The sequence below is a fragment of the Melitaea cinxia genome, chromosome 13, assembly GCF_905220565.1.
Source record: "Melitaea cinxia chromosome 13, ilMelCinx1.1, whole genome shotgun sequence".
Classification (NCBI taxonomy): Eukaryota; Metazoa; Arthropoda; class Insecta; order Lepidoptera; family Nymphalidae; genus Melitaea; species Melitaea cinxia.
In genome coordinates, this window is record NC_059406.1 from 2,323,907 (window position 1) to 2,341,864 (window position 17,958).

Genomic DNA, 17,958 nt, shown 5'->3' on the forward strand with positions numbered 1-17,958 from the left:
ATAGAATTATTTGCACAGGTATAGCTAGTCATCATTTAAATCGCTGGTACATCACAATTCACGACACTTCTGCTAAAAAGTCGTTATTTTTTTTTTCAATAAAGTGGTCTGCATTTAGTAGAAAATCAGTGACAGGGTTGTCCCCATTTCGTATGCACCCCTCGCCGCACATTAGCCGCAACACAACCAACGAGAAACGAAAAACTGGTAACTGAGTTAATCGCCGTGAAAATAAGTTTCGAGTTCGCATTTGTAATGTTGAGAAAAATTTCTTTCAACATGACGAGGAGAGTCGTTAATCTATTTATTATTTTATGTAATTTGTTCTTGTTAAATTGTAGGGTTATTTAGTTTTATAAATTAAACAAATAAATATAAAAATAATCGATAGTATCCAAATTTTTTTATACCTAACCTTAATATTCCCTTACAATACGTTAAGCCATTAAAACTAAGTGAAAAAAAAATGTACATTAAAAACACTAATGATCAGACAAAAATCTGAAAAATTTTAACACAGAAAATAATTGTCAGTTCTGACACCAATTCTGTTGTTTTTTTTTAAGCCTACTGTTCTCATTGAATGTTCTATCAAATAATCAAATGAATCATCAAAATGTGACCATTATGTTAAAAGTAATACGTAAAAAATGGCACAGACCTACGTGGAATTCAGAATAGCAGAAACGGAACAGAGAAATTTTCGTCATAGCCGTTAGTTAATATAATATTGTATTTTCTTTCGTGGAAAGACCAAAAATTAAACCTAAACAGGCATAATATCAGTAATATTTTCATGTCACATTTTCTTTGATTACGTTTTATTAATTTATTTTTTCTTAGTTTATGTCATCAAAATGCAATTATTTTTGATTAATAATTTACATTATGGCTATTAATTTATTAACAAAAAAAAAAAAAAAACTTTTAATAGTAATTTCTCGTTATTAGTATTTATCATTAGCCGTTCATAATTGGTCATTGTTAGACATACTCTGATGACGAATGGGCGCAATGATCACACCTCTGCCACTAAGGCTACTGCCGTGCAGTGGCGTGCATAAAGTTTTTAGACAGGGTAGGCAGTCAAAAAAAAATTTAAACAGCCACACTGAACTTACTTTCTCGCAATTTTTTCCTAATTTATTATAATTTTGGTGGGAATAGAAGCTTTTAGATAATTTCAAGAACAGACAAGTTACATGCAAATACACGTGCAGCAACCAACTCTTGGTACTTGGACTCGGGTAACTCATGAGTGAGTGATACAAATGAAACATCAAACAAATCAGTTACTGGATAGACACAGTGACCTCATAAGGCCGGCACTCTGATAATTTCGTTTGTGTCAACCATAGGAAATCATTGATAACACTATTAATTAGTTACGAAATTGTATTCTTAATGAAAGTACTTGTTTCTTTATTAATAAATGAAAAATTATAACGTAATATATTAAGTATTATATATGTGTACTTTTAATTAAGTTACTAATACTATTTTATTTATTCAACGATCATAAAAGGTATTTTTACGATGTTTGTCGACAAATAAACTCCGTGTATTAGGCAAATATCATTAAATGCTAAACAGAGTACATAATATTAATTATATACGTGAAAATTATTTAGTCTATTTAATATAATGTTAGCTTGCTGTGTGGTTAGGGCAGTAAGAATATAGCCACACCCTCTCTTCCCGTGGGTGTCGTAAAAGGCGACTAAGGGATAACACAGTTCCACTACCACCTTGGGACAACTGCTGGCTTTGAAACACACAGGCCGAAGATGAGTTCGCGCCATTGTTGGCGTGAACTTGTGGAGGCCTATGTCCAGCAGTGGACTGTATTAGGCTGAAGTGAGTGAGTGAAGTGAATGTTAGCTTGGTATACTGACTGTGACCGTGAACTGAGGTAAGGCACAGCAGCAAACGATAGCAGTGACGTAAGCGTCGTTGACGCGAACGAAAAGTTATGACACTATCGTACTAATCTCTCACCATTGAAATTGGGCGCTGTTGCATGACCTGTATATAAGACCGGGGTGGATAACGCTATTTGACGGATGACAATATCCAACAGATAAAAGTTTTTTAATGTATTATTCATTTTAACCATTGAATTTTTCTATTCGCAAACATGTAACTAAAACTTGTAATTTATTCATTGCGCTGAAACAGGCAGGTATTTTACCTCCTGCTGTTAAAGTATAATCGTAACTTATTTGCAGGATAATATAATTAACAGTAATTAATTAATTTATCCACCCTAAACCGAATAAATTAGTGTGGACATATTATCTAACATTTATAATATATAAACTATGCATCTTATAGCCACTATACATAAACATAGATATTTGTTTAGTTGAAACCGCTAAAACGGTTTGCTATGAAAGACACAATCAATCTTCCTGTCTATGCACGCTGCGATGATTGTGTCACTTCACACTGATTTTAAAACGTCGAGTTTATTTGCTAGCCGCGTTTCAATATGCATAAATTTAATTTTGCTTAGAATAATTTATATTTCGACGCAAATTACAACACACACGAAAAGTGTTTTTGTAGGCCATGCTTATATTTTGCACAACCTGGGCGTTTGTGTTTTTACGAGCATCTATGTTTTCTGGCGAACTAAACAGGACTTACATACCACTGGGTACTGTAAAATTTCAAGCGTTTATTTATTAATAAATTATAAATACTATTTTACTAAACTAAAATTAAATTAGTCGAAAATTATTTAAATAATTGGGTATCGAACGATGATATCAATATTTTTTTCTAATATCAAATTTTTTTTTCTAAGTTAGCAGAAAAAAAAATATTAAAAAAAATTATCAAAACGTCTTCAGTATGAAAGTCCATTAATAGCCCACGTGTTTCATCGGAGATGTTATTTTTGCACTCTGGGCAGCGACGACACCAGGATTTCTCGTCTAGTCGAGAATATAATAGCTTGATGGATGTGTATTCTGCTTTTAACACCTGCCGGAAACTTTACAAGCATTAAGATATTTAAGACCATTTATTTACTAAAACAGTGTAGTCTTATAATCTGCTATGATATTAAAAAGTGGTAATACTTGCTTGTTTGGTCGTGATGTTATTTTATTGAATAAGGATGTTTAAATCAGACTTTAAATGTCCTACAACGGGGTTATAGCCTCTTTTCTATATAACTTACAAGAGAAACAGATTGAAGCTTAATCTATCCCACCACTTCATTGGAGACTGGCGAATCATTTTCTAATCATGTATAATCTCTATCAGGTATATATCACAATAATTGGCGCAGATAGCTTTACGTGTTCTATGAGATAAGATGGAGAGATCCACAAAGACACCAGACCAGAAACAAATACAAATATCTATTTCGAGCAGGAATCGAAGTCTGAGACCACCGGTATCGAGGCGACTACTAACATGACTATACAAGGAGAGTCGTGAGGAAGAATATATCTTACAAGTTAGAGTATTGAAAACCGTCGAAAAATTGGTCAAGCTAAGAAATCAAGTAAAAAGTAAAAAGTAAGCATATAACGAAAAGTTCAAAACATTGAATCCGTTCTGTTTTTGTCAATTTTTTTATGCAAATGTAATCCCATTTCGTTCGGGATTCAATAAAGTCGGGTGAAAACTTTTAGCAGGACAAACAGTTTTGTTCATCCCGAAACAAGTATTAACGATTTTTCAATCAGATTAGTCTTAAAATAATAGGTACTTCAAGAAAATGGTCAAAATTTATCTCACATTTGCTAATTCAATAACTAGTAGAATATTTAAGTCCTAAACCATCTAAATATAATATTTTAGTCGAATATTTCCTTCGCACTAATGTAATAGGAGAATAGGTTACCTGACTGCGAATTCTGTCTCATAAACAAGCGAAAATTTAAAGTAAAATTTTATTGTAATAGCTAATGGAACGTAATTAAATAAACATAGGGACATGATAACAATTTAACTAGTACCCAAAACCTTAAGTGGCACACACAAGAATAATACAGTTTTAATCTCTATTCCGACATCATTATGTCCATTTTGGATTGATGTTTTTAAGTCACATCATTTTAGGATAGAAGTCGTAAAAACCTTAAATTGTAAGGGGTCGTAAGGATAACTCTTGTGCCAAAATAACGTAATTATTTCGTTAGGAAATGCGACCACGTACCGACCCTCATTTATACGTGCCCACAGGCTCGTCTCTAATAAGATCCTGTACTTGGATTTGATGTAACTAGAATATGTACCTACGACGGAAAGCTAATTTTAATGTACTAATTGTATTGGCTTTATTTTATCTTGTTATAAGCTTTGTGGTGTAATATCGAGTAATTCTAATAGACAGAGTATTTTTTGGATTGTTTTTAGTATACTACCTATATAACATGAAAATAAGGCTTAGTAGTGTTATTTAGAAAACGCCTAGGTTCAGATGATTAAAATAATAATGATGATAGAGTATTTAAAGAATCTGATAACTGTTACAACAAACTGACTGATAGGAAAAAGCACAAATATGTAATTTTCCAGTACCTATAACAGTGCAAAGTTAGACTACTCGTGAAATATCGCTTTAAAGTATCGTCGTAAAATTGTCAAATATTATATATATTAGTTTGTGTATAGTAGTGATTGTGCCTACCGGTAAACCCAACAAACATTTTTGTCATATAATCAAACAATTATATGACTTTGAGTCTTATTAAAGTTATATTACAGTATTTTTTTAACTCTACGTCATGTTATGGTGCATTATGTGTCCAAATAGACGTATAGATTTTTTGTCGTATAACATTGTCGTATAGACGTTATTTCGACATTTCTTTACAATCGTCATATAATAGCGTCTATGAAGACATCTATAAAACTTACATATACAACTTTTCGTCGTGTAAACGTTTTCGTAGTGTAAACGTCATAATACTATTAATTTTGTCATATAATTACCTTTTAAACATCTGCTAAACGAATAGTAATTGTTTACACGTAGTACTTGTAACCATTATATATAAGTCGAATAAGTGTACTAGTGTAACTTGTATACATCCTAAAGTATTACAAAAATGATAATGACCACGGCCATTTCAAATGTGCGCATATCATTTCGATGAAGTCCATCTTCGATAAAAACTTATCAACATCCACATAAATATGGATCATAATTGTGGGGTATATCTAAAAAAAAAGTATTATTCAGACTTAACTAAGTTATATGTCTCGTAAATTCTTCTGTTCAGAAAATATAAATTATTTGAAATAAGTTAGCTAGGCGTTTTATTATTTTATTATTGATCCCTAAATCAACTGTCATGGCGTACACATTTACAATATGTACGCAGTATATACGTCGGGAAGTTATATAGTTGTCATATAACGCAGTCACTTAATAAATTATTAATAAAAATATACGAAAACATTAAAATTTTAAAAGCGCATGAAAAATTTGTTACAAAGTTACCTCACATTAATCAGTAAATTTGATTGCACAATGGTTTGTAACTGATGAAATGGTTTTATCACCTCAACAAAGTAAAAAATACAATATTTTAACTCAGCTGTCAAAAAAACTGCCAAATTCAATTAGTGTGTGTTATGTTTATAATCTGTTACAATTTTTCATTCGTTCAATATAAAAGTATCATCTTTAAATGACAATAATACAACGAATACGTTAGATAAACGTCATATTGTGTGCCATTACTCGACACGAAGTCGAATACACGCCGCGACAGCTACCATTACATGACATGTAGTCAAATCGCCAACGTGTATATGACTCCTATGCGACTATATAGGTATTTATATGACTGTTACACGAAACTCTTAGCGCCTTAAGTTGAATAAAATGGGCCCTAATGCCGTCGAGTAAACGTTCTAATGTCGTTTATACGATTATACTAAATAACATTAAGTTGTCACCAAAACGTCTACTCAACGTCGTAAATGTTTGTTGGGAACACACTCACTACACACATTGCTTGACTAGGCTTCAATTCATCATGTGGACGATTTCATGAAATTTTAACATTTATAAGACACCGCAACAGTTGTAGGTACTAAACATTTTTATTTTTTGTTGCTTATAATTAGAACAGCATTTATTCATAAACCAACGTATGTACGAGTATATTATTGAATAATTTTAAGTGGGTCTGTTAGCAAAAAAAAAAAAAAGAAATGAAATAAATAAATGTACCAGTGTTAATAATACTTTTAAACTAAGAGTACAAATGTACTTGACGTACTCGGACGGTTATTCTCTTTCATAATTTAAATGGCTGGATGAAATATTCGTCTATTAAGAATTGTCAAATTTAAAAGCTTAAATTTACTTATTTAAATGTAAGTATATCAATCACAGTCCGCTCTGACACGCATTAAATGGACGAGTTTAGTGGCAGTATTATATCTAGCTAATATTAAGTAGTACTGTACTAGTTAATAAATAGTACTATTATTTAATACCTTACAGTACCATATACTAGTATTATAAAACACTATGTAGACAAATCTAGTCGAAGGTGAAATTGCTTCTACGATATACGGCACATTTGGAACTGTTAAATTACTTGGTATATAGACAATAAAAAAAATAATAATAATAATAACGTACCTAACCTTCGTATTGCTGATTAGATTCTAAAATTTTGTTATTAGTGGGACGTTACGGTATCTTTTTTTTTTTTTTTTTTTTTTTTTTTTTTTATTTTTTTTTTTTTTTTTTTTTTATTTTTTTTTTTTTTTTTTTTTTTTTTTTTTTTTTTTTTTTTCTTACCCTCCGATATAGGGGTCGGAGACTTTGTTTGCTATCTACTCTTTCATACCAGTTCTCGCTTTTATGCCTCTCGTACTTTCATGCCTCATACTTGATCTTTCTTACATCCATCACCTTTCTCACACAGGGTGGGTTCCCTCTATTTAAGTCCTAACTTTTTAACTTTGGCTACCTTAGCTTAGCCTGTATAGTGTGTGTGGGTAAATAAATTTACACATTGGGATTGTAGCTGTTTTTTTTACAATGATTTTTCTTAGTTTCTAGTACTTGCTGATAATTATTGACAATGATACTCACTATCATTATGACAATTTTCAAATTTAAAACAAATCTTATTCATACTTACTACTATAAGGGTCTTAATCTATTTAACATGATATTGCTCTTGCTTAATACTATAATTAGGTTTCTACTAATACAATATAATTATGGTTAACTAATACAATTAGGTTTCTAGTAATACAATATGATTTAGTTCCTATTTTGTTAATTGGTCTTATTCTAACTTACTAACATTGTTTTGATCTTAACTGTATATCCTTAGCCTATCCTTATCCTATACTTATCCTATGCTATTATTTTATATACATATGATATAAAAATAACATATTTGCCTGCCTCTCTGATTGAAGACCGTTCGCTTACTTGCCGCCTCATCTAGGAATACAAGGATACCGTCGATCATCCTAAGACCCTTCGTAGTCTACAGCTGCCCTGTGTCCCAAAAGCAGAAGTTTCCTGCAGGAGTCGGTGGTCGCGCGCTCCCCTCTTGCTCCACTGGAGTCTTGTCTTGCAACAAACATACAAGTTTCTTCCGAAGCCAAGACCCCCGCAGAGTGTCTCGCGCGTATGTCGCCAGGGAATGGAGACTTCTTGCTAACACGCCACCGCGCCGACCATCGCACCCTCAGGAGTACGCGACTGTTGACCGCGCTAACTCGTCCCACTTACTCCTAACTGGGCAGTCACTGCTGAAGGCGTTGTGGTCCAGCTTATCGAGCTTCGCCCTTCGGCAGTTCCTGCAGGAGGGTGGGACGGCCTGCGCCCAGTCCGTGCACTCCGTCTTCAGGTGCGGGCCGCCGCAGTGGCTGCACACGTCGACCGACTCCACACAGAATTTTCTGCTATGGCCGTAGCCCAGGCATCGGGAGCACTGCACCAACGGGGACTGGTCCTCAGCCCTCACCCTCTGGAGGTCGATATGGACATACCCTTTACGGGTAATCCTATCCCAGAGGGCGGGCGAGGTCTCCAGAACCACGTGGGCCGCGTGCGGATTCCGAGCCCGTCGCCTGTAGCGAACCCTAACCCTACTGGTTTCCTGGTCGAGGCCGTCAAAGGACGTTACGGTATCACTTAGTGTCAGGTTGTGATATTTATATGTATAACAACGTATAAAATTTACTAATCAAGTTTTGTAACAACTGTAGGTAGGTATGTACATTTCATTTCTTTCTCACTTCGATTCCTATAAATTCTCAATTTGTTCCACCACGTTTTGACCGTTTGTCTTCTCTGACTTTTTTTCTTCTCTATCTCTTTCATGTCTTGCATCTTTTTTATTTTATAATAATTAGGTACGGTAAGATATTGTTATTTGTGTTATCTGTGACATGTTATTATCTGTGTCGGAAAATGAGATTTCCGCCAAAAGGAAAAAAAGTTCTAAAATGATCAACAGTGATTGCGATCGCGTCATTTATGGAGTGTTAAAGCAGTTGTAACCCCCCTAGCTATGTGATTATTTGTCCCGCTAATTTATAACATATTTAACAAATAAAAGGCCTTCTACACGGTCGGGATCGACCGCCGACCGTCGTGTCCTTGGTCGGGTCAACTAATTTTTGTATTCATTCTACACGGTCGGTGGTTGACTCAACTTGTCAGTTCTTCTCTGGTATTTGAAGCGATGGCTCCTTGCATTTTAAACCGACTTCCAAAAAAAGGAGGAGGTTCTCAATTCGACTGTATTTTTTAATTTTATTTTTTATGTATGTATGTATTCAGAACTTTTGACTGGGTGGAGCAATTTCGACAAATTTTCTTTTGATCGAAAGGTGGTTTATGTCATTTGGTCTCATTTAAATTTATTTGAGATCTAATAACTACTTTTCAAGTTATATCTATTAATGCGTTTTTACTTGATGCTTTTTTCGTCGACCTACGTTGTATTATACCGCATAACTTTCTACTGGATGTACCGATTTTTATAATTCTTTTTTTTGTTGGAAAGGGGATATCCCTAGTTTGGTACCATGATAAGGAAACCAGGATCTGATGATGGGATCTTAGAGAAATCGAGGGAAACTCTCGAAAATTTACAATAACTTTTTACTGGGTGTACCGATTTTGATAATTTTTAATTTAATCGAAAGCTGATGTTTATCATGGGGTCACATATAAATTTTATCGAGATCTGATAACTACTTTTTGAGTAATCATTGATAACGCGTAGTTACTTGACTATTTTTTTTGTCGATCCACGTTGTATTACTCGTCGATGTAATTGAAGTCGGTCCTGCGACACAAATGACCAGCCCACTGCCACTTCAACTTGCTAATTCTGTAGGCTACGTCGGTTACTTTCGTTCTCTCGCGGATAGTCTCATTTCTAATCCTATCTTTAAGAGAAACCTCAAGCATAGCCCGTTCCATTGCACGTTGAGCGACCCTAAACTTGTGGACCAGTCCCTTCGTCAGTGTCCACGTCTCGGCTGCGTATGTTAACACAGGCAGGACGCATTGTTCGAAGACTTTTGTTTTCAAGCATTGCGGAATCTTCGAAGTGAAGACTCGACGAAGCCTGCCAAACGCCGCCCAGCCCAACTGAATCCTCCTATCGGCCTCCCTCTCGAAGTTGTTGCGGCCCAGTTGGATAGTATGGTCTAGGTAAATATAATCCTGAACAACTTCGAGAAGGGTATCATCGACCGATACCGGTATCGGTATGACTTGGTTGTTAAACATGACTTTCGTCTTATCCAAGTTCATACAGAGACCGACACGTCGGGAGGACTCGTTTAGGCCGGCCAGCATTTGGCCTAACTCATCCAGCGTCTCCGCAAAGATGACAATATCGTCGGCGAAACGAAGGTGAGAAAAGAATTCACCGTTGACGTTGATGCCTCGTTCCCCCCAATCTAAGGTCTTAAAAACATCCTCTAGCGCAGTGGTAAACAGTTTCGGTGATATTACATCCCCCTGTCTTACCCCGCGCCGGAGGGAAATAGGTCTTGTTCTTTGGTCATTGACATGAACGGTCATCGTCGCCGCGTCGTACATAGATTTCAGTACATCGATATATCGCACGTCGATATGACATCTCTGCAGAGAGTCCAGGACAGCCCAAGTCTCGACAGAGTCGAAGGCTTTCTCGTAGTCCACAAATGCCATACACAGCGGTTGATTATATTCTTCCGTCTTTTGAATAATCTGCCGAACAGTATGGATGTGGTCTACGGTGGAGTAGACGGGTCCTAGAGTGGAGACCGCGTCTTGGCAAACGCAGTGTGGGACGTCCTCCGGCCCGTTGGACCGACGATATACGTAAGATTGCCGGTGTCGGCTGGATGAGGATAGCGGAAGACCGGGATGTCTGGCGCGAACTTGAGGAGGCCTATGTCCAGCAGTGGACTGCGATAGGCTGAAGTGAGTGAGTGAGTAAGTGAGTAATTGAAGTCGGTTTTTTTTTTCGTTTGCGAGCAAACACACCCCCTTCTGTTGCTTTATAATTATAAAGCAACAGAAGGTGGGTTTGGCAATAACTTTTTATGCTAAAGTGAAGTTTTTTGGTTCTTTTCTTTGTATAAATCGGATCCAATGTCCCAAAGACATGGCAAATCAATATATAAAGATATAAATTCGGTCAGAAACTCAGAACCTCTCGTTCGTGGCGTTCATTTTGCGAATCCATTGCAACCTTCATTGATTGCAACACGTGATGACATGCGCCCGTGACCATAGATACACACACCTAAACTAGCTACCCGTGACGACTGACAACCGCAAACTGAAGCGCTCGCGTCGGCCGACAGCGTTCCACACGGTCGGGACATGGTCGGGACCGACCACGAACGTAGCCTGTCGCGAGTGATGCGCTCGCGACCAAGGCTGTTGACATCAACCAAATATTGGTCGGGTCAACCGTTTTCCACACTGTCCATTTTTGTGTCAACCCGACCAAGGACACGATGTTTGGCGGTCAGTCCCGACCGTGTAGAAGGCCTTTAAGGCTTCCTTCCCATGACTGACATCGTGGGTAACAGCAAGTAGGTTACGTACCTAATCAATTCACAATAAATTAATGAAAAGAGCACTGGGATATATTTAATTACTTTATTCAATGGCCATTGTTTTAGTTACCTGTTGAATAAATTCAATAGGATGAACAACTTTGACGTTCTGTAAATACTCGTAATTACAAATTTGTTTCGAGTAATTAATTTAAACGAGTCCATAATGCGGTTTTGTATGAGCTCTACTATTGAGGCTAACGTTCGTTAAATTTATTGTTGATATTTACGTTATATCAGCGAATTAATAACATGTACGTAGCAAGTTTGTGATGATAATATTTTACATGTGGTGTATTAGAGACTGCGCATTTATCTGTAATAATAATAAATAATAATAAACGTTTCACACTCAAAGGCCTCCAGTAGGATTTTCTCCTGTGTCCGAGGTCCGGAAACACAAAATAAACAAGCACAAACGCCTAGATCACGACAAAAAATCTATACAAATGTCTGTCGTGAGCGGGGATTGAACCCGCGACCGCAAGCGCAACAGCCAGTGCTGTGACCGCTGCACTAACGCGTCCTGTATTCATGTACATAAGTAAATACTCTTCCACTTGCGTGAAGCCGTGCATGATGTGAACTTCAAGGCAATAATTAAGGTACCTACTTAAAAAAAATGTAAAAGAAACACAATATAAATTGATATATTTTAATATTTAATAATAACAATATTCTATATATAAAACTTATTCTTAAATATAAAACATTAATTCATATTTATCAAAGACTTGTATACAAAAATACGGCAAACTTTAATTTCCTTCTGAAATATACTATACTATTATATTATTATACTTAGGAACACCATTTGTGCAAACATTAACATGACATACAGGAAACGTCAAATGCGAATTCCGTGTAGGAATGTATGGAAGACCAAAATTAACATTCAAATAAAATTATACGGCACGGTATGATATTGGACGCATTTAGGGTCAGTTTTATTGGTTGTAAGTATATAAAATTTATCTAACATATACATTACTGGCAAAATTTATTTAGTATTTATAGGCCTTGTTTCACATTAGCTACAACTACTTTATATTTTATAGTGAATAAAATTATCTGTCGTATAAAGTGGAGTTAGACAGTTAAAAAGAAAAATATATCAAACTTTTTTCAGCTGGATACCATTACACATCAGATAGTTTAATCAGCCATAAAACAGGCACTACATACATAAAATGTCAATTGCGAATTTCGAGGAATGTTTGGAAAACAATAATAAATGTAAGCCACCATACAAAGCCTCAAACAATCACTTGAAATAAAAAATTATGCATTTGTATCCAGAGCAAACAAACAAAATGTTACGCTTACATAATTATAATACTTGTCAAACCTTATACCTAGAAAATAAATATATAAAAACACTAGCTAACGCTGTCTTTTTTTTTAACTATTTGAACTGTTTTGATAAGATTTTAAAGTTTTGAGATAATTTGGAGTAGGGCTTGGTAACGATACCGATAAAACGTTACCTCTGACGTCACTAAATAAATATGTTTCACCGAAACTGCTTAGACGTTGCCGCTCTGTGCAAAAATTAGTCTACTCAACGCGAGGGAATCCCCGCACCGAGACAAACCGAACGAACTTTTACGTACCCTCAATACTAATAACCTTTCGTTATTAATTAAGATCTCAGATTTACATCACAGGTAATGTTATCGCTATCGTTACCAAGGCCTGATTTGGAGATTCAAACAATCAGTCACAGACTTTTTATGTCAAATATTTCAATATTTATCTAAAAGAAATTATAGATACCAGTACAAATATTGAGAGTTAGACTATAGAGTGGGCATTACTTAATAATATAAGATAACCACAGACGCTCGAGGGGCAAATATGGGGCAAAATGCAGCTGACCAATCATTGTACGACAATATGATTACCCCACCCCTGTTCCACACTCCATACCATTAGAGTTCAAATCTATTTCTGCGCTGATTGAAGGTCAGTACTCAGCGCTCAATATTCATGCCGATAACTATACACAACGATAAAATTAAACCAAAAGTGTAACAGACATTAAATAATGGGTTGTTTCAATAATTATTAACACGAATTACATAGATTAAAATGAAGTTAGATGTGACAAATCAGTTAAGGTTACGAAGTTTCTGAGCCGCTTGGAACGTGTTTTGCATCAGCATCGCGACTGTCATCGGACCGACACCTCCCGGTACTGGTGTAACGGCTCCCGCAACTTTAACTACCTCTGAGAGGAGAAAAAATAAAACAATTGAAAATTTAACAAAGAAAAAAAATAACCTTTTTTATTAGAGGAAAAAATGAAATACCTTTTTTTCTACTTAAATCTATTTAGAATAAAGACTTAAAAAAACGCAATAAAAAAAAATAATAATACGAGTAATGATAAATTACAAAGTAAACACTTACCGTCATAATCAACATCTCCTACCAATTTCGTCTTTCCTTGTTCATCGGTAATTCTTGTTATACCAACATCTATCACCGTTGCGCCTGGCTTGATCATATTCGCTTTTATAAGTTTTGGTACTCCTGTTTAAAAATTAAATACTCTGTTACTGTCCATATAAGCAAAAAAATCTAACCTTTCTCAACGTGGAATTAAATAATAATAATAACTTTTAAAATTACAAGTCATTCAGTTTAATTAGAGATTTAAAAACTATATTGTCATCTTCTACAAAAGCAAAATAAAAATAAAGACAAGAAATCAAAAAAAAAAAAAAAAAATGACTAGATAATATAAAACAAAGTCGCTTCCCGCTGTCTGTATGCTTAGATTCTTTACACAACCGATTTTGATGCGGTTTTCTTTCGTAAATAGAGTGATTTCAGAGGAAGGTTTATATGTAATACATGCATGATACAATAGAGGAACACTGATAGTTTTAGAGGTTTCTAACGTGATGTCGCAAATAAAGACACCTTTTACGCATTTGTTATACATTATATTTATTTTATACTTTATATTTTGTATCAGTATTGCACCCGTACGAAGCCGGGGCGGGTCGTTAGTATATATTCGTTCGTTTAGGTCGTTACTTACCAGTAGCAGTAACAATAATATCGGCATTACGGCAGTGCACTTCTAACTGCTCAGGCGGCGTAAACCTGTGACATATCGTCACAGTCGCGTCCATGCCCAACCCGCTGTCGTGATTGCCATCACTATGAAGCATCATCGCTATTGGCATACCGACATTCTTTGATCTTCCAACCACAACTGCGTTACGACCGAAAGTTTCTATTTTAAACCTAAACAAAAAAAAAAAAACTCGTGTATTCAAAGCCCAAAAAATAAAATAATGTGCCATATCTGTTAAATTTTATTCTGTGACATATATGGATGCCTCCTGAGAATAAAATTGAAACTTAGTTATCAGTAAATTATTTTTGTTTCATTAGATAAAATACATATTAATATTGATTATAAATTCTAAGTTTCAATCTTATGATTAAGAGGCATCAATTACACATATAACTGCTACAATATCTATTTATGGTTCTAATAAGAATTAAGGATTGGAATCAATTTTATTTGTTTTATAAATTTATGGGCCTGTTTCACCAGTAATGAATAATGCTATTTGACGGATGACGGCATCCAATACAAAGAATTTTTTAAAATATTATTCATTGAATTCCACTATATATATATATATATATATATATATATATATATATATATTCAATGTAATATAAATATATTCGATGTAATTCTAAAAATTTTAGTTTATTGGTTGTTAGATTAGTTTGCTATAGACTTATTAGTTCAGTAAAACGGTTTCTTAAAGTCTATTCATAACTTATGTGTATGACAAACTTCATCCAGAGTTGGTAAAACAAGCTATTATATAAAGTAAATTGCTTACTATAAAAAATAATTTTAAGTATATAAAACAAGTTTAGAAATAAAATCAATACTAATATTATAAAGCTGAAGAGTTTGTTTGTTTGTTTGCTTGACGAGTTAATCTCAGGAATTATTGGTCGATTGAAAAATTATTCTTTCAGTGTATATTCATTTATCAAGTTTATAGGTTATATAATATTTTAGTACCTCTTTTTTTTTAAATGAACATTGAAAATTGGACTTGAACATTTTGAAATTACTCTGAGTTACAATGCTGACAATACAATTTCAAAATAAATGTATTTTTTTATTTATTAATTTACTTAATACTTTATTGCATTCATATTTATAGGTAAAATAAATTTATCTGATGCAATTTTGGTAAGATTTATAAATCTGTATATTGCTTAATAAAGAAGTAAATATTCGATAAAATTTAATTTTGAAATATTGTTTATCTAACTGAGCTATAATTAGGTCACCATTTCATTCAACTAAGAATAATAACAAGTAATAAAGAACGAACTAAACTTTGTTAGATATCAATATGTCTAATAACTATCCAAGACTTATTAACAACCTGTGCAACATGCTCGAAAACTTTTTAAATGTATAATACAATTCAGTGAAACAATATAACATTACCATCCACCCATATAAAAATGCAGTAAATTAAAAAGAAAAATAATTATAACTTAAAATAGAAAAAAACTTGGCTCGTATATTTTTGTGAATATGAACTACAAATTATAAAGTAATTATAAATAAAATAAACAACATCAAATATAATACAAGTCTTGTACAAGTTTTTTATATTTTGTTTTAAAAAATTTACTTGGAAATTTTTTTTTTTTTAATTCAAGATAGAAAAAAATTAATAAATTATAAAATTGATATAAATTAAGGCACAAAAACATTAGAATCAAATTTATTTTGTTATTAAAAAAATACATACCTTTTTAACATTTCTACAACAGCAAGAGCGGTCGCTGGAACGATTGTAGGCATATCCAGGGACAGCTGACCAACATTTGTAATATGGAATCCATCTACATCCTTTTCCGGTGCAAGGGTATTACACACTTTCCTTTCGTCAATACCATTTGGTAATGGCAATTGAACCAAAATACCATCCACATTTTTATCTTGATTCAACGTCTCAATCGCTGATATCAGGGCATCTTCACTTAAAGTCTCATCATATTTAATAGTCTGTGCTTCGATTCCAACTTCAAGGGCTGCCTGGATTTTGTTACGGACGTATGTGTGACTAGCTGGGTCATTGCCTACAATGATGCAACGTAGGGATGGGGCTCGGTGACCGACGTTAATCCAACTTTGTATTTTGATCTTCAATTCATCTCTGATGTCTTTAGCTAACGCTTTTCCGTCGAGAACTCTGGCCATTATTCTGTTTAAAAAATAAAACAATTATATTTAAAAAAAAAATGGCATAATATAAAATACCACACAATAAGAAGAAAGGTTTTGCTAGTATTTTGAAACCTACAAAAAAATTGTGCACGCAAACATAAAAAGGAAACGTGAACTAACACTAAAAATTAAATTGTCAAATTAAAACAACAAAAGCGAAAGCCATTTTCTGCCAAACATGTTTTTACCTGGCCGAGCCCAAGGAATCAAAGTACGTGTGACTTCTCATTGTCGTGTTCAGTAGTGTACTGACTATACGAAAGCATATGCTTTGCTTCATCGCCTACTGTTGACGTACATAGGTCATTAGTTCACATTATGGTCGCGAGATTACAATTTACTATTTTGGTGTGAATAATGAGAAAAAAAAAAAAACTTTTGGCTGGTAACCCGTAAAACGTTAGCTTGTTCCGGTTTATAGTGGTTAGTGGTATCAATGAGGACCGTTGTGTAGATGGGGTTATCGAAATCAAGTTTTGTAACAATTTAAATCAGTATAAACTGGTTGTATTTTGAAACAATAGCTGATAATGAGGTACAAACATTTATTACGTGATTGTCTGATATTCCAAGCCAAAACAGTAAACACAAAAATACGAAGGCAAAAAAATCTTACCATAGATACTTTTACTGTTATTTAAAACCAATAAATTAAATAAAAAATGTATGGATCAAACAATTATACACCAAACAGTAAGTTTAAATAAGTATGGTTGATTACTTTATGAAGAAAAGAGTTTTTACATTTTCTTAAGTTAAACTGGTGTGATTTTGAATTTAATTTTTTTTATAAGTATATTAAATGGTCTTCTTCAACATGAAGAAAGAGGCCAATGCTCAGAAGTAGGTCAGACTGGATCATATTGTGACATTGGACAAACTTAAATGTTTATAATATTATTAGCATGTTAAGAACTAAGAAATTAATTAATTTATTGTACTTCCAATTTTTCTACATAGTTTATTTAATAAATTCAGTGAATTTGTTTGAATAAAACAAAACTATGATATCTAAGGTCTTTTAAAGATACTTATAAGTATAGATTTAACAAGGATGAGTACAAAAATGGATAAGTAATTGTTTTTTGATTATTGGACGATTTATTAGAAGAGTAATTAATCGCAATAAACACATTTACTGAAGGTAATAATTTTGTGACATTGGCATCTGAGTTTTGAGTCATTTTTTGTGGATCAGAATCTTATAAGTCGCACACTTTATGAGAACACTAGATTTCACTTACTTATTATAATGATCAATATGTAAGAATAATGTAAAAGTAAGAAGATATTAGACAAAACACTTCTTATGATAACCTACAAAATGAATGTGTTTTATTTAAATTAAATAAATAAAAATGTTATAAACTTACATTTGTTTCAGTCAACCTTTAAAACCGTAATTTATCTTTAATGTTTAATTAACAATAGCAAATGCTTATCAAGTAATGTTTTGCTTAGGGTTAGGAATGTTAACTTTTCCAAACGATACCCATTTGACAAATGTCACAGATTCGCAATAGTCTGTCACGTGTACCTAATTTGAATTGCTTCCAACGTAAATGCTACTTACAATAAGTAGTTACAATATTATT

General features: G+C 33.7%; 1 protein-coding gene across 1 annotated transcript; it reads right to left on the bottom strand.

The window, feature by feature from the left end:
* Nucleotides 1-13,104: 13,104 nt before the first annotated feature.
* LOC123659189 (bifunctional methylenetetrahydrofolate dehydrogenase/cyclohydrolase, mitochondrial) lies at nucleotides 13,105-16,643 on the bottom strand. The gene is made up of 5 exons (XM_045594443.1): nucleotides 16,552-16,643; nucleotides 15,885-16,340; nucleotides 14,123-14,331; nucleotides 13,486-13,608; nucleotides 13,105-13,303 (listed from the first exon to the last, which is right to left on the bottom strand). Exons 1-5 carry the CDS (start codon nucleotides 16,641-16,643, stop codon nucleotides 13,185-13,187), a joined length of 999 nt encoding a protein of 332 aa, XP_045450399.1. The 3' UTR covers nucleotides 13,105-13,184.
* Nucleotides 16,644-17,958: the final 1,315 nt, after the last annotated feature.